This window comes from Drosophila navojoa, chromosome 2 (assembly GCF_054131105.1).
Source record: "Drosophila navojoa isolate 15081-1374.11 chromosome 2, UAZ_NAV_1.0, whole genome shotgun sequence".
NCBI lineage: Eukaryota > Metazoa > Arthropoda > Insecta > Diptera > Drosophilidae > Drosophila > Drosophila navojoa.
In genome coordinates this window covers 21411171-21435188 of record NC_142890.1, presented here as the reverse complement: position 1 = coordinate 21435188, position 24018 = coordinate 21411171, and the positions used below count along the sequence as shown (strand labels likewise).

Below are 24018 nucleotides of genomic sequence, written 5' to 3'. Positions count from 1 at the left end.
AGATGGAGTATATATACATACGTTATATATATGTACATATCTATATATGGCTGATCAAAATTTAGCCCGCTGGCGCCCTTTGTTCGCCTAACGAACTCAAACAGCAAAAGCCATGTTTAATGTGTGCTTTGATTTCATTAAAAGCAAATAAATTTCTGATAACGAGAGATCGCGTTACTCTTCCATGGGCGGTCGGCTCTTAGAATTTTGATGGCATTCAATCAAGATTTTAATTGCTTATTTAAAGCATTTTATTTGCTTTTCTTGATTGCCTTTTTTGTTTATTTGGAAAACAACAAAATATTTATTTGGTTAATGCTTGAAAATTGGGTAATAAAATCACACGATAGACTAAAAAAAAAACTCAATGTTAGAGATTTTTTAAAATATGGGAAATTAGCCGACGTTGCGCATAACAAATTAACTAGAAAATTTGTTTAAAACATAAATAAATAAATGTCAAGCTTGGTGTATTCCTTCATTGTTTCCTCAATTTGAATATGAATAAATGCGAGTTCCCTTTTTGGCTATAAGCAATATAAGCAATATATTTTCATAAAATAAAAATTTATTTTTTCAATATAAATTTATTAAATATTTTGTTAAATTTATTTCATTATACATGTGTATATATAAACAATATTTTTATATATATTTTTAGTCACATGTAAACCTTACGAGATTATTTTACCTTTCCATTTTAATTAAAACTCTTGTTCATTACGGTCACTACCCATGGTCAGAGAAAAGTTCAGATATCTGTGTAATAGGCGAACAGTCTTACAATTAACTTAAAAGAAAAATTTGTTTAACCCAACAAGTTTTCCATGTCTTGCACATGGCTTTCACATATTGTTTTAGCTGAAGATCTGATAAACGCAATTGGAGCTCTTACAAATACTGGACTCTTCGAAAGAATTTGGAATCGGTTGCTCCATTTTCCAGCTGAAAACGCTCCAATTATTTTCAAATTACATGCACTTTCCCCGTTGGCCTGGCGGTCATTATTTGGCAATTTTCCAACATTGAGACGTAGCTACGTTTGACCATGTAAAACACGCATTAAAAGACGAGCCTGGATGGACCTAGACAATGAGCGCAAATTCAGCAAGAAGAAGAAGAAAGAGGCAGAAAAACAAGGTCCAAATTGTTGTTGCAAACTTTCTTTCTTCATTTACAATAAAAGAAAAAAGTTTTATTGAAATGTTGGTGGGCTTTTGAGGCAGCGATCTTGAGACGATAATGACTGAACGGCCCACTAAATGCCGAAAACTGTAGCGAAATCGAAAATGAGCAAATAAAAGACGATAGCAAAGCTGAAATTATCTGCCAAAACAGACATTGGCCACGGCTAACATTCATTTGAATAGATGTATGTATGTATATGTATGCAGTTCAAACCAAGGCTAGATCTATTAAACGCCCAAACTTATTTCACAAAGTGAGAGTCATACAAATCAAAACAGGTAATAATTATTTCAAGTGGAAATACAAAAATAAAATTAATAATACTTTACAAGAAGCAGATTGAGTTGCTTTAATAACAAGTATATTTGAGATCACGAACTGCAATTATACTTCTAAATAGTATGGGAAAGTCTTCCAAAATGTATTTACTTTCAATGCATCAACACAAACGAAGCGTTAAAACAAACATTTGCTTAAAATATAGACATACATATACATACGTACATATATCAAATGTATGTTTAGGGTCAGCCTTTGATCAAACCAATCAATCATTAATTTCAACAAATGAGATGGAGGGAGAAAGAACGAGAGTGAGAGAAGGAGAGAGATACCACCTAGCTTGAAAGCGCATTTTAATAATGCCTAAAAGGTAACGGAAACCGATCAATCCAACGATCAATAATCAAGTATCTGACCAATCAAGTAGAAGAAGAAGAGGCAGAGGCAGAAGAAGAAGAAGTTCTTTAAGTGCAACTTTATGCATCGCCAGCTGCGTTTTATGAGCCCGAACGCCGTCATCGAAACTATGAATGAAATGTGTATGTATGTATGTCTCTCTCTCTCTCTCTCTCTCTCTCTCTCTCTCTCTCTCTCTCTCTCTCTCTCTCTCTCTCTCTCTCTCTCTCTCTCTCTCTCTCTCTCTCTCTCTCTATTCCACTATGACTGAGCGTGTGTATGTGCGTGTAAATTAAAGCTAATGACTTGTAAAAATAACAGAAAAATCATGTAAAAAAATCTTAAAAAGAACAAAAAAACACAGATAACATTTCATGTCGTCAGGAGGCTGAATTTACACGCCATGCGGTGAGTGCAGATGAGTTTTTTCTGCATTCGCTCTCTTCCTCTACATCTCTTGCTGTATCCTTCGCTCTCCACCGACAGGTCAAAATGCAGTAAATACAACGGATTTGTTGTTGTTATTTCTGTGGTTCTGTTGTTGTTTCTGTTGCTGTTGCTGTAGCTGCTGCTGCTTCTGCTGCTGCTTCTGCTGATGTTGCTGTTATTCAGTGGAAACCGAAACAGTTAGAGCGGCTGCAAGTCTGCATCTGACGGGTCTGCAACATCAGCCAACTGGCAAAAGGCTAACGACTTGTGCCAAGTTTATCAGCTGCACCAGCAGCAGCGGCATAAACAGCAGCAGCAGGCTGCACAAAAAAACCAATTTAAAAAGCCCGTGTGCTGTTAAAGCATAGATGATCTGACGAAGGATACCCTGGAGTAATGTTGAGCTTTTCATACACATACATATATATGTATATACAAAACTAATGAAGAGTTTTGTGAAATGATTTCGACTAAATAGAATAAAGTTAGTAATAAAAATATACTGTTAATTAAATAATTAGCGTTGTGTTATCATCTGTTTATTATTTTCAAATCTATTATAAATAAATATGTTTGTGAAGTTGTGGCCTAATCAATCAGTATCAATTATCATAAAGATTCTGTTTGGGTCTTTAAATATTTAAATATCGAAATGATATACAGCTTATATATTTCATCATTATTTTGCAATATATTGCAAGTAAATGGAATCAAACAAGTAGATAATCAAGCAACATCGATTAATACTATATGGATTTTATGTCAAATTGTAAATATATGTATATATCTAAGTGAGAAACAGATCTCTCTTGAACCACTAACTGTTTAAGTAACATCATTATACTGTAAATATACTTCAAAGTATATATTGTTTAACAAACTCCTTTATGACAAGTTTTAAATTCTAATTTTGCATTTTTTAAATATTATAATTATAATTTTATATATTATAAAAAAAAAGTTTATTTAGCAAATTGAGTCTAATATATAATCAATATTTCTATACACACTGAGATGTCTATAAATTTGATTATTCACACACCTATATACACATATACCCATTTATCCCTCATAGGTACAGGGTACATCGAACACAACCACAGAACAGTTGTTGCTCGGCACAGACGCCAGTCTGGGATCGAGTGAGCGGCGAGTCCGCATTGGGGGAACGAGTTGGGCGACTACAGAACCGAATCGTTACTTTGCATGAGTCACACCTTTCGGGGGATTTGTTGTAACGAAAGAGCGTGGAAGCGAGCAATCGGTAAAAGAGACGCAAACAAGTCAAAATGGGAGAGCGCAAGGGAAACGCCGATGGCGTGACAGTTGTGTGGGTAAGCGGCTTACACGATCGGCAGCAGTTGCAAGCTGGATGTTGGCAGTTGGAAGATGAAAGTTGAAAGTTAATGCCCACAATTCATGTCACAGGAATAGGGCAACAGGCTTTAGCTTTGACGGCTACCGAAATTAATAAAGATCTAGCTCAGACTGTCCCTAATGAAGCTGAGTTGTTGTAATCAGGCGAGCTCTCTATTAATATGAAACTGATCTACTTTGCCACCCAGAAGCAGCTCGAGTTTAAATAAATTTTATTACTTCTTTTATGGAGTAATATCTTTATGTTGTAGATAAATGATAATCATGCTACGTTTTTACTATGCTTCTCTTATCTAGAAACACAACAGCTTCAACCAATTCAGTTGTAAATGGATAAAAACTAGAAAGGCAACAAATCAGAATGTGTTAAAACTGGAATACCCGACTAGGAAATACCCAGAACTCTACTCAAAGCTGATGACATATTCCTATATCTCTATTGCTTATAGACTAACTATTGTTGAATAACTTTTGTCTGACATGCACTCTCATAATGCAATTTTAAGAGCGTAATGATGATTTGCATATTTTTAATATTGTGGAAAATGAGTAGGCATTCGAATTATAAGAAAACTGTGAGATAATCGAGGTTTTGTCGGACTCAAATTATGCTTAAATACCAAAATAGCATAGATATATTATAATCAAGTCAGTTGATGATGGCTCTGATAAGGAGATAATGTACTTAATGGGATCTACCAGGCCTTTTTGTCCATGTTAAAGATATTTTCGCAAAACTATTATACCCTGAATTCACATCCTAGGCGGATTCAGGGTATATAAACTGTCAGACCCATTAAACTCAAGCAATCAGCTACATTTTAGCACATTTCCATAAATAACAAAAGAGAAAAAACGTTCATAACCCGTTTGTAGAGTGTTTACAAGCCAATCAACCTTGTTGCAAACTATTAAGAAAGAGGACTGAGCAACAGCTGAAGCAAAGCTGTCGAATGAAGTTCAAGACAACGACAAGAACAACAACAACAATAGCAACAGCAACAGCAACAACCAGAGTTGAAACAATAACAATAAAAACCACTGGCAAGTGGACAGGCACGACGACCTACTATTTGGCCTGGCCAGTGAGCATAAAGCCAATACTTTAATGGCGCCAGACACATCCTGAGTCTGTAACTGGAACGAAAGAGTCGTCGATCGGAAAATCCAAGTTAACAGCGAAGCAAAATAAAACGCGTCATGAAAAACCTACTTCGGTGGGTTTGATGAGAGCAACAGAGAGAATGAGAGGGGCAGCAGGCAAAAATAAGTAGGACTGCGACAGCAACAACAACAATCACGAAGGCGGCCACAAAAACAGGATGCGCATGCGCAGCAGCAAAACAGAAAGCAAAAGGTGAACGTGAACATCATAATGAAGTTGAGTGGAGGTAGAATAAATACACATAAAAAAAGCGAAATCAAAGAAATCAACAAATAAACATAAAAGGAAACGTATCTCAGAGCTGACACACACAGGCATACACGCACACACACATGCAAGAAACAACGTACAAGAGCGATAAGAGCGGCGCACAAAGCAAGGGAAACGCTAAGCGAAACGACTAAGCGGCAGAGCGAATAAGGCAGCAGCGCAGCAGAGGCAACAGCAGTGGGACAGGCAGAGAGAGGGAGTGAGAGAGAGATGAAGAGCGGGGGAAATGGCAAACGATAAACGTCATCGAGCAGATTATGCTGCATAAATTATCAAATGCAAAAGACAGTGCCAAAAGGGAGCGCCGCAGATGAGCGCAGACAGATGAAACGAGCAGCGAGAGCGTAAGAAGAGCGTAAACGAGGGAGAGCGAGAGAGAAAACGGGAATGGCTGAGACGCAGGTAAACATTACGCGCTGTAAATAATTGTAATTTACGAACAGGGAACTGGCTCTGCATCAGCTCTACCTGAGGGAGCGGCAGTGCCAAAGAGCTAAAGAACCTAAAGCAGAGGCAAGCAATAGCAACAGTAGAGACAGCAGCGGCAGCGACGCAGCGCAATAGCAAACAAGAAGAGCACGTACAAGAAATTAGCAAACAGAAGAAGAGAAGTAAAAGCGAATCGTCAACCCCGACGCTCGCGTACACACAACTCCCAGGCACAAGTATTATGATTATGAAGCTAGGCGGCTGATCATAATGATGAATGGCCAGCAGCCAGAGCCAGAGCCAGACGTATACATACATACATACATAGATGAAAAACGAAAAACGATGAAAAAAAACCCTGTGGCAGCTGTAGACTTACTCACTCACACACACACAACAGACATACAGAAGTTGGCTCCATGGACATTGGGACCACGCGTAACGCGTTTCTTGTAATCGTGGCCAGAATCGTAAAACGTGATCGAGTGCCTTATGTACTATACATTGGCCATGGGCTTTAGCAGAAACTGTTGTTGTTTCAGTTGTTTTTGTTGCTGCTGTTGGCACTATTAATACTCAGTACACAGAAAATGGGATAAAACAGGGGTATATATAGATACTTTCGCAAACAGTGCAGAGAGTGTACAGATAAAGAAACGAGTGGAGATATGTACCTATGATATTATGGATCTGTGAGTATGGACAAAATCTACATATGTATATTGTATATAAAATCTATGTATACTAAAACGCAATAATGCCTTAAAAGATCTGTATTAACTGTAATAATACTTCTTGACCAACGACTTTAATATGAAATATAGTATAGCCTATATCTAGCATATAAATAAAAAATAATAAATAAAATATAAATCATAAATAAATCATTCATGTAAGCAAAGCTCAACAAAAATACGTATTTAAAATTACAATCAACCCGTTATTCTAATAACAATTATAGGGTATCCATACGCCTGTCAGGTTATCCTGCTACAGTTTCAGTTCATTTTTGATCTTGTTTGGTTTATTTCTTTTTCTTTACGTTTTTTTATTTTTTTTCTTGAACACGTATCATGTATGTAGTCTGATTATTTTTTTTGTTTTTGTTTTTTGTATTTTCTGTGCGAGCCAACAGCGTTTTCATTAGGGAAATACACATGCACAGCTACAAAAACAACAACAAAGGCAATGAGACAAGGAGGACAAGAGGGAGAGGAAGGCGAAACAACAATAGTTTATATTTTGCCTGGCTACTAACGTGAATGTTGTTTTTGTTTTTGTTTTGTTTTTGTAGCTGCGCGATTCAGTCTCAATTTCGTTTTATTCCGCCCTTGCTCCACCTTGTTCAGCTTGTTCTTGATTCCCTGTTCCACAACGTTGGCATAATTTACAGTTCTTCAGAGAAATTTACATGCGAGTTGAGGTCTGGAATCGTTTCGTTCCCTTGTCTCAACTAGAGTCGGTTGTGGGTCAATGAATCAATGAATCAGCGCATGGATGTTTCCATTTAACAGCTGTACGAATTTTTGATTATGATGGAATCGTTATGTAGTGGAGAAGAACAAATATGTATTTATAAACTACATTGTTCAAATGGTTTGGCATTAGTTTACAAGCGATCAGATTAGATAGATGATTATGTAAAGATCGTTTAACCTACTGAAGTGATCAAGTTTACTTAATTTAATTTATTCATTCCTCTATTAAGTAAATGATATTTTAAATTCAATATTAACATATTGAGATGAATATAACAATATATATATTGCTAAAAAGGTTGCGTCTCAGATATAAGAAAATCCACAAAATATGTTTCGGAAGAAGTTACAGATTTATAATATTTACTAATTAAAGTTCCCATTTGTTTGCTTATATACATACATTTGTATGTATGTATGTATGTATGACTAGCCTATGACTAGCCTAAAAGTAATTCTGCTATCACTAGGCGGCACGTTCTCTGGGTTTTTATCATACCATTCAAGGGAAGATAGAAAAACAGACATTTGTTTGGTTAACTACCCGAAAACAAATACAGACTGATAATTGTTTTCCAGAACATCTGAAAGAATTTCTATATCGGAAGTGCTTATAAAAACAGCTTTGTATCTTAAACTAAAACAAATAGAGAAGATAAAAGTATTTACTTATTGTAGAGAAAAATAAAATTGAAATCTTTTGCCTCATCTCAATTTTTGTTATTCTTATTCTCATTATTTAAGCATCGTATTTATGAGGTGTGGATTAAAAAAGCATTAAAGCTCAGGTAGCTACGAACTCCGTAGAAGGCTGTCAAGTGTCACCTGTCTCACTTCATAAACAAAAAATTAGCATAGAGCCAAAGCGAAAAACTCGTATAATCTTAGATATTATCAATTATTAACAGCACGCCCACGTAACAGGCACGCCCACCCACGCCTACAATTCGACATTCCATGCGAAGTAACAAAAAAACAACGAATCGAAAATACCAATTAGCCGAGACGGGAAATTTTTTTTTAGAATCGATCGAGCGGAATTACGCGCATAATTTAGAGGCAATAATATCGCGATTGGCAAAGCGGCCAACGCGATTGTGGAACAGGTTCCATGTTTTGTATGGGACTATCGGGACTGTTGGGGCTGTGGGGCGTGGCGTGCAGAGTTCATTAGAAATGTAGTCACTTACCGCTTTTGAGACGATCGTTAATTAAATCCTCAATCAGCTGCGGACACTCGCACTCGATGGCATAGCAGAACTGCTTGAACTTCTCGAAGCCGCTCTTGGCAATGATCTCGATGAGATTGGCGCATTGGACGCGCAAAATTTCAGCATCATTTAGAGATTCGGTAGCTGCGCTGCCGACGCCGCCACCCACAGATGGCGTTAGCGAGCGATTGTCACTTTGGGCATGATCGCCATTGACACTGGCGCTGCGCGAGGAGCCGGCCAGGCTGGAGCTGTAGTCGCCGCCTACGCCACTGACGCTGGCGCTGCCGCCGCTGCCACTGCCGCTGCTGCTGCTGGCGACAGCGCTGAGCTTGCGCTTTGTTAAGGCGCCCACGCTAGATGGTGCGCTGCCCGGTGGCTCGACAGCGGTCTTCAGCAGCAGATCCTCCTCGGACTGGCTGAGCACGGAGTTCTTGACCAGCACCGCTATTAGATCGGTGCTGCCCAGATCGAGCATGATGCGCTCCTGGTGACGCGACAGCAACAAGCGCACTTCTTCCTCCTCTTCGCGCGTCATTTTGACGTTTTATTTGATTTGATTCTTTCTATGCTTCTTCGTAATTGCTGTTGTTTTCAATGCACTTTTATTTATTGCACTTTAACACATTCACACACACTCACTCACTATTGTTGTTCTTGCTGTTGTCGTTGCTATTTAGCAAGCATATTCGTTTGATTATTATTGAAATTTATAAATTATTATGCATAGTATTTGTTGCTATTCGAAACGCAAAAAAACACAAACGCGCGCCATTTATTGGCGCTTACGCCGTTTAATTCGTTGCTCCGCTCGCACAACGTTCGTTCAACAAAGTCAGAAAGTAACTGAAAAACCGGCTCAGCTTGAAACAGCGACATAGTGTCTCACACAAACTCAAGAGAGTCAGAGAGCGAGAGCGTAAAACGCCCGCACAATACGGAGAGAGTAACGCACAGTGTAACTTTGTTTGTGCTCTAAGAAGATCTGCAAACATCGTATGTTAAAATGAACAAATTATATTTGATTAATTTGATTAAAGGCCAAAATAATTTAATTGTACCTAAAGCAAGCCTTTTGTTAGTTTTTTTCATACTTTAATATATGTAATCAATTTAAAATGTAATATCTTCAGCTGAATTTCATCATAGCGAACCACTGTTCGTCGCTGGCAATTGTGGTTGTTTCTCTTGCATTGGCCCTGCAGCTGCAATTGTAAGCGATAACGGTGTATTGTAGTATGTGTTAGCATCGTGTATGTGCGTGCGAGTGTGAAACAACAAAGTCAAACAAAACGTAATTGCATTTGCTCTGCATCTCTCACTCTCTGTCTTTTGGGAAAACAAAGAAATTGTCTTTGCGCTGTTAAGCAGCACGTCTTACGAATATCGTAACGCAATCACGTAAACAATATACGGTTTGAAATGGCGCATTTTTCAAAGAAGGAATATTAGTTAAAAGTTATGTGTACTATTTAGAGAATAATTACAAGCTTAGCTTAAAATGTAAATATTTAATATATATATATGTTAATATATCTGAAAAACTTTAACATTAACAATTAAGAACACACGCACACTCATAATCCCTTGCTCTAATTACATGCATTTTTGCAGCTTCTGACCCGATTTAATGGATTGCCAGGATCGTAACAGATGTTACTTCAGCCGGAAAGCAAACGAATAAGGATAATTGCAGGAACAGACAGATTGAACTGCGAACGAAAAATCAGAAACAGAAAAATCTTTTAAGTCAAGATATGTACATACGCTAATTGCGGAAAAGGAAAAAAATAATCACAATATACAAAAAAAAGTAGAATAAATAAATAAAAAAAAAAATAAATAAAAAAAATAATAATATAAATAAATAATAAAATACAAATCACAACATAAAATTATTGCATATAAAAATCGGTATTACAATCAAATATTAAAATAATAGATACATATATAAAAAAAAAAAAATAAATTCAATTCAAATATTAAAGAAAACTTTAAAGGTATTAAAAATGTATTTCTAAAATTACTTCTTTTCTGTACTTAGTGTAATGCAAACAATAAAAAAAAAATATTAGATAAATTAACATGAGATCGTCACGTTCAAATCCATTAGGAGATTGAGATTTAAAGTCTGGCACGTTCTCAGCATATTGAATAGGCCGATTTATCCATGTGTATTATATTTCAAAGTGTAATAGAAATCATTCGGTTTTGGCATATTGTAAAAATGAAACCAGTTAACCGATGGAAATCAACTGGCTTTCAATATTGAATTTTTCGAAATGCTTCGCATATTTTCAAACACAACAGGCGACAGCAGGTGTCGGCCACCTACAACAATCCGGCATTCCGACATTCCAATCCAATAACGAAATTCGTTTGCATAAATTGAGTTAAGTAATTGCAACTATTTGGATATATCTATGTGCAAATGTTCGAGTGCCGCCCTCTATGCTCGGGTAACTGCATAATTTATGCGAATATGCTAAGTCGTGCATAGCGTCGCCCATGCGTTGAGGCGGCAATGAATAAAGCTCCAACGCGCTCCCGCAAAGCTGTCAAACGAATCTTCAATCGATGCAGCCTGACTGAGTAATTCATGAGTGATTGATTGACGAACAACCGGAGCGGTTGATCAACTGAACTGCATGAGAATTGAGTGTTCGATCGACGGATCTGTGGCTGATTACAGCAACTGCATAGTTGAATGAATGTGGAATCGAATGATTGAACATCCCAAACAACAAGCAAAGAACGATCTGAGTGATTGACTGAATGAGTTACCTAATATATCATTGGCAAACTAATGAACTAATCGAGGGATTGCTGATTTGGAGGAGTGAATAATAGAGTGAATGATTGATTTGTTGAGTGAGTCTTTAACTGATAGTTAATCTATCTATCTAAAGGCAGGTTTGCTAGATCTGAAATATAAAATCTAATATACAATAAGATCTCCCCAGATAGGTTATTTGCCAAAGCTTAGGCTGTTTTCTCGCTGCCTTTCATTTCCAAGAAAAATAATCTACTTCAAACCTAGCAAAATATTGCTGAGCAATCAGAAAGTTTGTCTCCGCATTTCCCTGATTTACACTCCAAACGAATTTACTGAATAAATTTCCCCCCACACCACACAGCTTCAAGGGGGATTACATTTGCAAATACAAATCGAAATCGAATCGCAAACATGCGAAAATGTGTTAGCAAATGGTCCAGCACATGTTTCTTGCCCATTTCGTTACTGCTTGGCACGTCGCTGCAGCTTCCTTTGCAATTAAGAGATTTGGTACATGGGCTTAAAGCACAGTCCAGCTCTTCCGCCCTCCCTTTCTCACATTTCCTCACTCTTTCTCTGCCCGCTGTCTGCTGTATTTCCTTTCTTTCCTGATTCGTGAGCCACTGTCCGAGAGGGTGTCTGGACCATCCATCAAAGCTGTCTGATTATCCTCCACAGCCAGCCAGGTGAAATTATTCGATAATCATCTGGGGAGTTGTAAAGAGCGAGGGGGACATGGAAAGAGGGGTATCGTATTATACGGTAGTCAATTTCAAGATTGGCGTTGCACGTGGTATTTTTATTATAGCATAATTGCTTAATATTTTTAAGCGTTGTCTGACGGAAGAGCTGGAAAAACCAGCTGCCAAACATCGTAAAAATTTCATAAGCAGCTGATTCCAAATATTTTATAGGCTTAAAGGTGGCAATTGCTTTCAATTATAGGCGACTTATCGCATTAATAATAAAACATTAAAGATATACAAAAATTATCTAGCATACATACATATATATTCATAAAATTTGCCTATCTGGCTAAATATAAAAATGATCGACTGAAATTGTTGTTTTCCTTTTACCGCTTTTTTATGGCTTAATTGTCAGGTAATTTTATTTTACGACCGAAGTGTTGAAAACATTTTAAAGAATACGTGCTACGTGCCTCAAATGCTTTACAAGCAAACAATTTAACTTCCAAGAACTTTTGCTAAGTTAAAAAAAAGAACTAAGCTAATAAATAGAACTAAAAAAAAGTCTGCTAATATTTTTATATAAAACTATATTGCTTTTAACATTAAAAATTGTATCTACATTTTAATATAGTACTTAAATAATGCTTTTATATAAAAAGCCTAAGCATGAATACTTATTTATTATACCCGTATAATTATTGAAACACCCTAATGCTTATAGTATACAAGCCACAGTTAAAGCTCACATTCTGTTATGCAGTTATTGATTCGTATAAAAACATGCAAAGGTCTCCAAACATACGTACACTGAAAAGCCAATGAAGAGAATCTTAGAATATTAATACTCCTGGATTAACCGTATACCAAATTAATACGTTAATAGAAAGCAATAAATTATAAACTTTATCTAAAATATCTATTTATATATATATATATATATATATATATATATATATATATATATATATATATATATATGTATATGTATATATATACAATCTAAATGTGAACACATATGTATTTTATTTATTGGTAGTGAAGCACCCTACTCGCTGGGCAGAGCAGTCAAAAGCAAAAAAGCTCTTCAACTACAGTAACTCTTCATTCAAATGAACATACATACATACAAACATTCCTATATACATATGCACTTATGTTATTTAATGCATTCAAATAGTGAGCCACCCTACTGCACAGACAAATCTGCCAAAGCAAAAAAGCTCACCAGCTACTGTTATTCTAATCTCACACTTGCCAAATTGCATTGATCGCTACCAAATACACGCACACCGTGAAACTCTCCACAAAAGAAATGATGTATGGAGAGGGTGAGCGCGAGAGCAATAGAGCGCAGCACATGGCAGCCGCAGCGGAGAATGGAGAAACTCATTTTCGCCTCAGCGATGGCGACATTCAGAAGTGAATTTCACAGCGTGCCGAACACTTACAACCGGCGCCTGACGGCATTGAAGAAAAAGCTGACCACGTGTTTTCAGCACTGGCTGCTCAAGCTGCAACAACACCAACGCCAACACCAGAGCCAAGCCCAGCAGCAGCACAAACACCAACGCGGCACTGGGCAGTTCTATAAAATATTTGTCCGCACGGACTGCTCCATTTTGGACGAGAAAGTTACCTATTTGCGCAAATTCAAAAGGATCTTCACAGCACGCCAGACTTTGGCAAGTGCCCGGACAGCAGCAGCTCAGCTACAGCCAGCACTTGGCAGCGGCATCAGCCAGAAAGAGAAGCAGACGCAGGTGGCAGGGGAGGAGCTGCAAATTGTAGCGCGACTCTTCTCATCGACCCTCATATCGAGCACCATCAGCTCCGACATGACCATCATGGATAACACCTATATAGGGGTGCGTGACGAGTACCCCGACATTGATGCTGAAATACGCGCCATACTGCTGGCTAATGCCCAGAATGGTATCACGATATCAAGCATCAAAAGTAAGTTTGAGCCGGGGAAGCTTTGGATTTCGGGACAGTGATAAAGATAAAGTGTGCAAAGAAAGTGAATAACATATTTTATAAGTCACGTGATCAAAGAGGCAGCCGGTTATTATCGACTATTCTAAGTATTTGCAATTGAGAAAGTTGATCAAGTTTTTGTTGATTATTGCTGATTAATTTTCGAATCTAACTAAATCAGAATAATAACCTCTTAGAACTATAAGCCAAAAATATATTTAAGAATTCTAGGTTTTTAATCTTTGCAGTAATCAAAGCAGTACCATCTGTTCTACCCATTTTCCACAATTTATAGTAAATATTTCAAAACTTCAGTTACACGTATAGTAAAATTATTAAAACGCTTCTACATTTCTTTTTTTCATGGCTTTTCAAGACCAATTCATTTCCATATTCATCAGATCTTTTTGATATATTTTTAACATTTGCACCCTATATACAGATGAGTATCGAGAATTGACGGGCACTGCATTTCCGGTGCACGACAACATCACAGACTTTCTGCTAACCATTCCGCACGTCACGGCGGAGTGCTGTGAATCCGGCACGCGCATCTTTAACATCAAGCCCACTGAGGAGACCCGCCATCTTCACGAGATGATATTGCAGCAGCGCCAACGTGAGAGTCGAAACAATTACAACAACACACACTACAACAACAACAACAACAACAACCAGATGGTGTACTCACAGGAGCCGCCACGTTTGTGGCGCTCACAATACAAACGGCGAATGCCATCCCACTTCAATGTTAATCTCAACTCCAGCGAGAAGCCGCCAGCTGTCAAGATGGCCAAGCTGCAGCCCCTGGCCACGGCTGCAGCATTGGCGCCCAACGGAGTCTATCAGGACAACTGGAAGCATCTGTAAGTGTGATTTTAATTGGCTCTGTATCTGTATCTATATCTATATCTATATCTATATCTATATCTATATCTATATCTATATCTATATCTATATCTATATCTATATCTATATCTATATCTATATCTATATCTATATCTATATCTATATCTATATCTATATCTATATCTATATCTATATCTATATCTATATCTATATCTATATCTATATCTATATCTATATCTATATCTATATCTATATCTATATCTATATCTATATCTATATCTATATCTATATCTATATCTATATCTATATCTATATCTATATCTATATCTATATCTATATCTATATCTATATCTATATCTATATCTATATCTATATCTATATCTATATCTATATCTATATCTATATCTATATCTATATCTATATCTATATCTATATCTATATCTATATCTCTATATCTATATCTATATCTATATCTATATCTATATCTATATCTATATCTATATCTATATCTATATCTATATCTATATCTATATCTATATCTATATCTATATCTATATCTATATCTATATCTATATCTATATCTATATCTATATCTATATCTATATCTATATCTATATCTATATCTATATCTATATATCTATATCTATATCTATATATCTATATCTATATCTATATCTATATCTATATCTATATCTCTATCTATATCTATATCTATATCTATATCTATATCTATATCTATATCTATATCTATATCTATATCTATATCTATATCTATATCTATATCTATATCTATATCTATATCTATATCTATATAGCTATATCTATATCTATATCTATACTAATCTATATCTATATCTATATCTATATTATATCTATATCTATATCTATATCTATATCTATATCTATATCTATATCTATATCTATATCTATATCTATATCTCTATATCTATATCTATATCTATATCTATATCTATATCTATATCTATATCTATATCTATATCTATATCTATATCTATATCTATATCTATATATCTATATCTATATCTATATCTATATCTATATCTATATCTATATCTATATCTATATCTATATCTATATCTATATCTATATCTATATCTATATCTATATCTATATCTATATCTATATCTATATCTATATCTATATCTATATCTATATCTATATCTATATCTATATCTATATCTATATCTATATCTATATCTATATCTATATCTATATCTATATCTATATCTATATCTATATCTATATCTATATCTATATCTATATCTATATCTATATCTATATCTATATCTAATATCTATATCTATATCTATATCTATATCTATATCTATATCTATATCTATATCTATATCTATATCTATATCTATATCTATATCTATATCTATATCTATATCTATATCTATATCTATATCTATATCTATATCTATATCTATATCTATATCTATATCTATATCTATATCTATATCTATATCTATATCTAAATCTGTATCTATATCTGTATCTGTATCTGTATCTACCAACTTTTCATTTGCAGCAAGAATCAGTATCAGCTACCGCAGCCCAATGCTCTCAAGAACAGCAATAGCAACAGCAGCAACATCTACTCGAACACTTTGAATCCTGCACAGTTACAGGCAGCACCGTCGGCAGAGCACAAACAGCAACAACAACAACCACAAGTAGTTCAGCAGTTGAAACACCTGGAGGAGTACACACATAAGAGGCGAAACGAATTCACACCCACGCCAACAACGTTGTCATGTCCATCGCAACATGACTCCATGTTCACCATCAACTCGGACTATGATGCATATCTATTGGACTTTCCACTGCTGGGCGACGACTTCTTGTTGTATCTGGCACGCATGGAGCTGAAGTGCCGTTTCAAGAAGTGTAAGTGTAATATGGATTGCTTTGGTCTTGGTATTGGTATTGATATTTGTGTGCTCACGTGTTTGGTTTCGCATCGACCCATAAATAGACGAGAAGGTGCTGCAGTCTGGACTCTGCATCTCTGGACAGACGATCAATGCGGCCAGGCAACGGCTGCGACTTGTCGAGCTGCCGGAGATGACGCAAATCATCGTTAATATCGGCTCCGTGGATATAATGCGTGGCAGGCCGCTAGTGCAGATCGAGCACGATTTCCGTCAGCTGGTGAAGGAGATGCATAGCCGTAGATTTGTACCTGTGCTGACCACGCTCGCACCGCTGGCCAACTATCGCCACGACAAGCAGACATGCGACAAGGTGTTGCGCCTGAACAAGTTTATACGCAACGAGGGGCGACACCTGAAAGTTATTGATATACATTCCTGTCTGATCAACGAGAATGGCGTCGTGCGATTCGATTGCTTCCAGAAGTAAGTTATCTGTCAGCTAGAACTGTGCATGTAAATTAGGTAATATTTCAATTATTATGTTCAATACTTGTTCAGTAAACGAAAAGAGAATATTGGCATTTATGCGATAATAGTAGGCAAAGAAAAAGTCTCTTAACGAAGATGTTAAGCTGACTTTTTTTTACTACCCTCGTTAACGTCTAAGACCTAATCTTTATTTATTATTAATTTTATTTAGTAACGCTATAGAAGATAGAAAGACAGAAACCATGCATGTTATTTTCCAATTAAATAAATTTTTGTATTTTAGTTTATTAATTTTTATTAATTGGAAAACCTAATCAATATTCAATATTTATTTTATAGCGGGCCACGTAGTGTGACGGGCTCAGCTGAGCCACATGTATTCTGGAACAAAATCGGACGGCAGCGTGTGCTTCAGATGATTGAAGCGAATTTGGAGTATTAAGGAAGAGCTAAGGAGCTGGAGAGATGTGGTGCTGAACTAAGGAAGCCGCCGGTCTGGCACCAGGCTTAAATTTTACATTCATTTCAAGTGACGGCATTCAGAGTTGTTTTAAAAACAGAAATGTAGTTTCGAATGTTAGTTTTTAATGTGTTTTATGTTCGTTCGTTTCGTTCTGTGTTAGTCTTTGTCTTTATTTGTAAATCTATGTGATAAATATGTGTTAAGTGTTTATTGTTATATGTGATTCCAGAACATCATCAAGTTTATAGGGCTCGAAAGCAATATGTTTTGTTATGTATCGAATTTTTGGTATTTTGCTTTTGCTGCTATCCCAAAAGCTTTGCCAAAATTTCGTTACATAACCAATTTGATTTCGAGAAACATTTGAAAATATACTCAAAATTCTTTTCTCTTCACATTTTGCATTGTGCTCTCCGCACAGAGTTCAATGGAAAATGCAACTTTAAAAAAGCATTGCAATGTTATTAATGTATCTATCTATTGTTTTCTATCTGTCTATCCGGCTGACTCTGCCCATGCTCATGTATGAGAACCGGTGCTGGACAGTGCATCAGGATCGGGATCTATACATCTGAGCCATGTGCCTTGTCGGCGTCATGAAAATGCATTTGCTTCCCTTGAAGGCTTGCAGCGAATCAATGCCGCGGTTGATTTCCCATTTATGCCTAAGCCCATTCAAGTGAAGCACTTGCTCAATTTTCGTACTTTCGTCCCTAAAGTGTAAAAAATTTCGTACACTGTACACCAAGCACACCAATCGAAGTGCGCGCTAATGCGGCGTGCTTTCTTTCAGTGTACGTTTGCCAGATTGAGAACTCAGCTAAATAATCTAAATTCATTTGTGTAACTATTAGAATTATTAAACCTATTTATTCTCTTGTATGTATGTTAATTGTATGTGATGATGTAACCTTTTTTTTTTTTGTATGTCCAACCATAACAAGCAATGTAAAATCAAAAAAAAAAAAAAGAATAAATAATAAAAAAAGTACACAAAAATGCAACAATGTCATGGACGGATAATATTCAGCAATCCCGGGAGTGCACCTCTACAGTCGGGAACTTCTTAAGCACATTGAATGCTATTTATATAAGATTTCGTGAAATACTAATCCAGACAATACTTATCCAACATCAATGACAGCGATTCCATTTCATGTTTCTCAAACAGGTGAAGTTTAAGCTCTGCCTCGCTGCTCGAGCGCCAGCCACATAGCGTGCACAGATCCTGATCAGTTGATTTTTCAACTACTTTACATAAATTTCGACGAAACTCGGCATAAGTTTCCAAATGAATAGGCGATGCATTGGTGTTGTGGGGCAAGCCCTGATCTTCTTTGGATATTTCAAATAGATCTATACCAGCTATACAAATATGCATCAGCTTGTCTACTCACCCACACTGTTCCCAGTTCTTTCTTCTAGAGATTTATTCGCCTTTTGCTCTACCTGTTCAAAAGAACTGTCTCTCGATAAAGAATCAGAGTCAGATGACATGCTTAAGTTCTTGTATTTCTGCAACTTGCGTTTATATTCAAAAATTATCTCGTCGCGTTTTTCATTACCAATTATTAGCATTTCGTTGATCGTAGTTAAGGCATACACATGATTCTGGCACCGCTTCAGTTCGCGATCGGCTCCATTTAGATTTTCTTTCAGCTAAAATTAAATTTGAATAAATATTGCAGGTTGGTTAACTAGGAATGCATCCATATGTACATGTATTTTACCTGTGCAATTTGTTGCTCTGCCTTAGTTTTCTCACTGCATAGGTGATGCTCCTTAACTTCCAGGGACGCAGCAAGCTCGGCATTCTCGGCAAGCAGCATTTTGTTAGTTGCAATCAAAGTGTCTTCATTATGTAAAACAGTTTTCAGCTGTGTTGCTTGGTCTGATTTTAGCTGCAATTTGAGCCCAGAAAGCTCATAATTGGCATTTCTTAACATAGCATTCAGCTTTCTGTTCTCTGTGAGTGAATTGTTTTGGTTCTGCAACGCTGCTTTCAGCTGTAATTCTTGTTCAAATCTTGCAAACTGCTCCAATTTCAATCGATGTTTCTGCTCGTCTATAAGGTTAAGCAGGTGGCGTACAAGAGGATTCTCGTTCACTATTGTTTGATTAGGGGAATCGCCTTGATGTGGCTCATGCAACTGTGGATTATAAGCCCATTTATGATCCATATTTTATTTTTGCTATACTTGATTCCGGTACTATCCACAAACGTCTAACGTTGTCGTACTAAAAAATTACAAGTATTAATGACATACGTGTCGCGTCATTTATATAAAATGACATCTACTTTTCGTATTTCAAGTTGAGCGCCTCAGTGCGAGCAATCGAAAATTTGAACATCGCTAGATCCGATAGGCGACACTGAAGTTGGCGGGATACTAAACTTACGCACAGAAAGTTCATAACATCTATGAAAATATGAACTGGCTTTACACATAAAGGGGGTTTATAACCTCGTTTTGCATCAAATTATGTAAATCATAGCTGCTCACCCTTTAAAGTCACTGGATTTGATTCAGTCGAGGAACGACTTAGCTACCTATCGACAAATCGATGTTTTACAGTTGTGTGCCCGTATAAAACATACTAAAATTAACATCGATAACAAATTTATTAAATGAATACATATTAGAAGGCGACCGAAGTGAGTAGTAGATTGTGTTGGAATAAGTGCCAACAAATTCATATTAGTTTCATTCATTTTAGACGAAAAATGGCATCTTTTTTGGCGCGTGCAGGGGGTAGTTTTGTTGAAACAATAAACCCCAAAACGGTGACAAAGGTAAGTGTGCTGCAACATTGACAAATGCATAATTTGCCGTGGTACTTTTACATAATTGCAAAAAAGAGCACCTAAAACCAACAACAAATTCACAAGGTGAACGCTGCTCTCACGAGAGCGCTGCACAAACAGCCACCTGACTGTCGGTCTTTGCGATCAATTTGTTGTTGTTTTTTTATGCGTAGGAAAGGTGCGTATGTGTGTGTGTGACGCAATGGTCGACTATGTGTAAGGTAAAAATGGGACCTTGAACGACAAACCCAAAATTGATCTCTTTTTATCAATGAACCGTGGGCATAGTTGACAACTGTTGCTATCGCAGACGAGCCCACTAATTAAAAATTTAATCTATGTGAATTAGATTTGATTAACATGATGAGATGCCGTTATTTGTCGCGTCTCCCTCAACTTGTTTGTTTGCAAAAAAACGACTTTTGTTTATGACCTACAGACATCATTTCGAGTTTATTTTATGCGTCATGCCCTTGCCTGTATTATTTTCCAATCAGAAGCTCGTGACTTTTTGCTTATTACTATATTGTTCTTTCTCGCTCTCCCTCTCGTACAGATCCTGAAATACTCGCCAATTGGGCTGCAGCAGTTAAGAAACCTAAATGTTCAGGAACATGTTTCATATACGCTGCTGAACGAGAGCAACATCCCAACGCCTCGGTAAGTACAAAGAAAATACATATTTGAATATATAAGTAATATAAAGTACGGTACAAAGTGCAAGCAAATGTTACGGCAACTGTTTCACGGACTTTGCCTTTTGCATTCCAATCATTAATAAATATATATACATTTGTATATATAACGAGATTATGATTTGCATTTAACTTTAAGTAAATATTAGTAAACAGACCGAATGCTCGTCAGATATTGATAATAATATATATAATTTTACATTTTTGTAACCAAAACCTGTTTGTATACTTAAAAATAATAACTTTTTAGAAGTATCCCTACTACTAAAGTTGACTGTATATTCCTTATATAAATATATAAATAGTAAAATGTTCAGTAAATTTTAAATGTTTTATAAAAGATTCACAAAATTAAATTTGAGCATTGGCCTTACGAAGAGAAACTTTTCAGAAAAGATTAACCAGCATATATATAAAAATATGTTTATTAACATATCAGTTTGAATAACCTTCAGGTAAACATATGGCCAGTTATTCAACTGATAAGAATCGTTGACGTAGTCATTATTATCAGTTATTATTTTCAGTACTCTGCAACATAATCGCGGAGCCACAAAACTTTCTCATTGATGACTCATTCGTTTATTTTCAGCTTCGCCGTTGCAAAGAATGGTAAAGAAGCTCATGACATAGCCAAAAAACTAAAGACAGATAATCTGGTGCTTAAGGCCCAAGTTCTTGCTGGCGGACGTGGTAAAGGCACATTTAAAAATGGCCTTAAAGGCGGCGTTCGTGTCGTCTTCGAGTAAGTAATATTTTTACATCTTATAAACTTTTGTAGTAATATTTTTTTTCTATTGTCTAGCCCGAAGTCAGCAGAGGAAATTTCCTCGAAGATGATCGATCAGCTGTTGGTCACCAAGCAAACCGGCGAAGCAGGTCGTCTATGTAAGAAGGTAATGGTTGCCGAGCGAAAGTTTCCTCGCCGTGAATTCTATTTTGCTGTCATGTTGGAGCGCGCTTTCAATGTAAGTTCCACAATCAGGTGGTCAAAGGAAAATCAGATTTAATGCTAATTTATATTGCTATCAGGGACCCGTCCTAATTGCATCCAAGGAGGGTGGTGTCGACATCGAAGAAGTTGCCAAAGATAGTCCCGATGCCATTATTTACGAGCCAATTGATATTGGCCAGGGACTGACCAAAGAACAGGCCTGCCGCGTTATTGACAAAGTCGGTCTGGGTGGTGAAAATGCTCAGGAACACGTTGATATGCTGCTTAACCTCTACAAGCTGTTTGTGAAGAAGGATGCACTGTTAGTTGAGATCAATCCCTATGCGGAAGATGCCATGACTGGCTGTAAGTTGTCAGCTTGCCGAACTCTTAACGATAACTAACTCTACTAAAACATATGTCATTTTTCCTTAACTAACTCATAATTCATCTATATCATGATAACGTCAATAATGCCGCATGATGCTGACTTATAAAGGCTGTAAGTACTGCTTTATATATCTGGTTGCACTTTGAAATCACACAACATAATATCACCCAATTGGCATCTATAAGTTCAACTGAGATTTACTAAACAAAAATCCACTTAAAAATATGTTAGTGTATCAGATTTTAATTAAATTTTTGCATCATCAATTATAGTCTTTGCCCTGGATGCCAAATTGCGCTTTGATGACAATGCGGAGTTCCGGCAAAAGGAGCTGTTCAGCTTGCGTGATTGGACCCAGGAGGATCCCAAAGAGGTCGAAGCGGCCAAATACAATTTGAATTATATTGCGCTAGATGGTACCATCGGATGCATGGTTAACGGTGCTGGCTTGGCCATGGCCACCATGGACATTATCAAGTTGTATGGTGGTGAACCGGCCAATTTCCTTGATGTTGGCGGTGGCGCCACAGCTGAAGCGGTCAAGGCTGCATTCAAGATTATCACTTCCGACAAGAAGGTCATGTGTTTGTTAGTGAACATTTTTGGTGGCATTATGCGTTGTGATGTTATTGCCGAGGGTATCATAGCCGCTGCCAAAGATTTGAATCTTAACCTACCCATCGTTGTGCGCTTGCAGGTAATTTAAATGCGTTTAGCTAAAGGGAAATTGCATTATCTAAGTAAATAATGTCTCTGATTGTAGGGCACTAAAGTGAAGGAGGCTCGCGAACTGATTCGTAACTCAGGATTGAAGATTTTGGCACGAGATGATTTGGACAAGGCTGCCGACATGGCTGTGCATTTGGCACAAATTGTTTCGTTGGCTCGTGAAATGAACATGGATATTAACTTTGAGATTCCCGATGCACAGAAGTAGATCCATCCCATAAACGGCTAAGTCAACCACACAGCCCACGTAGAACACAAACAACAGCAACAACAAACAAACAAACAAAAACACATCTACTCAACAAATTAGATACAATTCACATAAAAAACTACTACTGCTATGCAACGCTTCGTAGTTAGTAATATTTAATTTCGATTAATCGAATTAAAAGAATTGAACAATTTTGCAAAAATCGTTAATCTACAAATAAGATGAAAGATAAGCTCGTGTGGCGTCATTGTTGTGAATTTGAAACAAACAAACGTCAAAATATTATGTCACTTCGAATAATCCTAAGAACTATAAATTTTTGCACCTCTATAACTTGATGAGCGTTTAAACGAAAATGTATTGATATTTGCACGAAAGTTAAATATATATTAGTAATCCACCAGCTATTGATCCAAACGTTGAACGTGATTTTTGCAAAACATATAATTTATTGATCTGCGAACTGCTTCAAAAGTAGTGAGTCGTGTATTACGCAATTTAAATTAATTTCGCTTTAAATTAAAATGCAATACTATTACAAATCGGTAGAACTTTATTTGGTAACTGTTTGGTTCAACTCATAAAGATCATAATATAAATTTATTTTGCGTAGATTGCTTAAATTTATCTTCATTTCATTCATATTTTGCATCGACTTCTCCAGGGCAAAAGGCGGCGACAAATGCAAAAAGAAATAGCGAGAAGAATGGGAAGAGGCCAAATCCAAGAAGCCACAAACGAGACCCCTCTGTTAAAACAAATACCCCACCAATATTTCAATTGCAAAATTTATTGAAATAATTAGAAATTATTTAATCGAATAACTTCAAGCGTGCTTTTTGATGTCTTCAATTAAAACCATTTTAATAATATTGAAATGTGA

At 36.5% G+C, this 24018-nt stretch overlaps 4 protein-coding genes across 8 annotated transcripts in view; 2 read left to right on the top strand and 2 right to left on the bottom strand.

Annotated features, from left to right (window-relative positions):
• pyd (zonula occludens-like protein polychaetoid) overlaps positions 1-9072 on the bottom strand; it is a 112780-nt gene extending 103708 nt beyond the window's left edge. For all 3 annotated transcript variants that reach the window (XM_089256409.1, XM_089256411.1, XM_089256418.1), the window contains exon 1: positions 8205-9072. In XM_089256409.1, the coding sequence (XP_089112535.1) occupies positions 8205-8763 (559 nt within the window). In that variant the 5' untranslated portion in view covers positions 8764-9072. The remainder of the gene's footprint in view (positions 1-8204) is intronic.
• Positions 9073-13062: 3990 nt separating this feature from the next.
• Positions 13063-17583, top strand: osk (oskar). The gene is made up of 5 exons (XM_018113484.3): positions 13063-13649; positions 14113-14536; positions 16072-16430; positions 16519-16900; positions 17246-17583. Exons 1-5 carry the CDS (start codon positions 13070-13072, stop codon positions 17346-17348), a joined length of 1848 nt encoding a protein of 615 aa, XP_017968973.1. The 5' UTR covers positions 13063-13069; the 3' UTR covers positions 17349-17583.
• LOC108659789 (uncharacterized) lies at positions 17509-19596 on the bottom strand. The gene is made up of 3 exons (XM_018112884.3): positions 19100-19596; positions 18767-19028; positions 17509-18704 (listed from the first exon to the last, which is right to left on the bottom strand). The coding sequence occupies exons 1-3, from the start codon at positions 19547-19549 to the stop codon at positions 18478-18480; spliced, it is 939 nt and encodes a 312-aa protein (XP_017968373.2). The 5' UTR covers positions 19550-19596; the 3' UTR covers positions 17509-18477.
• Positions 19597-19876: 280 nt separating this feature from the next.
• ScsbetaA (Succinyl-coenzyme A synthetase beta subunit, ADP-forming) lies at positions 19877-23947 on the top strand. Of its 3 annotated transcripts, none has more exons than XM_089260592.1 (9): positions 19877-20025; positions 20088-20163; positions 20732-20835; positions 21463-21615; positions 21676-21838; positions 21903-22170; positions 22468-22892; positions 22959-23128; positions 23800-23947. In XM_089260592.1, exons 2-9 carry the CDS (start codon positions 20095-20097, stop codon positions 23831-23833), a joined length of 1386 nt encoding a protein of 461 aa, XP_089116718.1. In that variant the 5' UTR covers positions 19877-20025; positions 20088-20094; the 3' UTR covers positions 23834-23947. The 3 variants fall into 3 exon arrangements, with proteins under 3 accessions (XP_089116718.1, XP_089116744.1, XP_017968976.1); XM_089260618.1 differs by having other exon boundaries at positions 19899-20025; positions 20073-20163; XM_018113487.3 differs by lacking the exons at positions 19877-20025; positions 23800-23947 and having other exon boundaries at positions 20028-20163; positions 22959-23677.
• Positions 23948-24018: the final 71 nt, after the last annotated feature.

Excerpts from the sequence above, each read along its gene's own strand:
- osk (XM_018113484.3), top strand. The coding sequence starts at position 13,070 with ATGGAGAAACTCATTTTCGCCTCAGCGATGGCGACATTCAGAAGTGAA. Across the intron at positions 13,650-14,112 it reads CACGATATCAAGCATCAAAA|ATGAGTATCGAGAATTGACG; the intron begins GTAAGTTTGAGC and ends CCCTATATACAG. Across the intron at positions 16,901-17,245 it reads CGATTCGATTGCTTCCAGAA|CGGGCCACGTAGTGTGACGG; the intron begins GTAAGTTATCTG and ends TTTATTTTATAG.
- LOC108659789 (XM_018112884.3), bottom strand. The coding sequence starts at position 19,549 with ATGGATCATAAATGGGCTTATAATCCACAGTTGCATGAGCCACATCAA. Across the intron at positions 19,029-19,099 it reads CAGAGCAACAAATTGCACAG|CTGAAAGAAAATCTAAATGG; the intron begins GTAAAATACATG and ends ATTTAATTTTAG. Across the intron at positions 18,705-18,766 it reads AAGAACTGGGAACAGTGTGG|AAGATCAGGGCTTGCCCCAC; the intron begins GTGAGTAGACAA and ends AAATATCCAAAG.
- ScsbetaA (XM_089260592.1), top strand. The coding sequence starts at position 20,095 with ATGGCATCTTTTTTGGCGCGTGCAGGGGGTAGTTTTGTTGAAACAATA. Across the intron at positions 22,171-22,467 it reads GGAAGATGCCATGACTGGCT|TCTTTGCCCTGGATGCCAAA; the intron begins GTAAGTTGTCAG and ends CATCAATTATAG. Across the intron at positions 23,129-23,799 it reads GAGATTCCCGATGCACAGAA|GGCAAAAGGCGGCGACAAAT; the intron begins GTAGATCCATCC and ends CGACTTCTCCAG.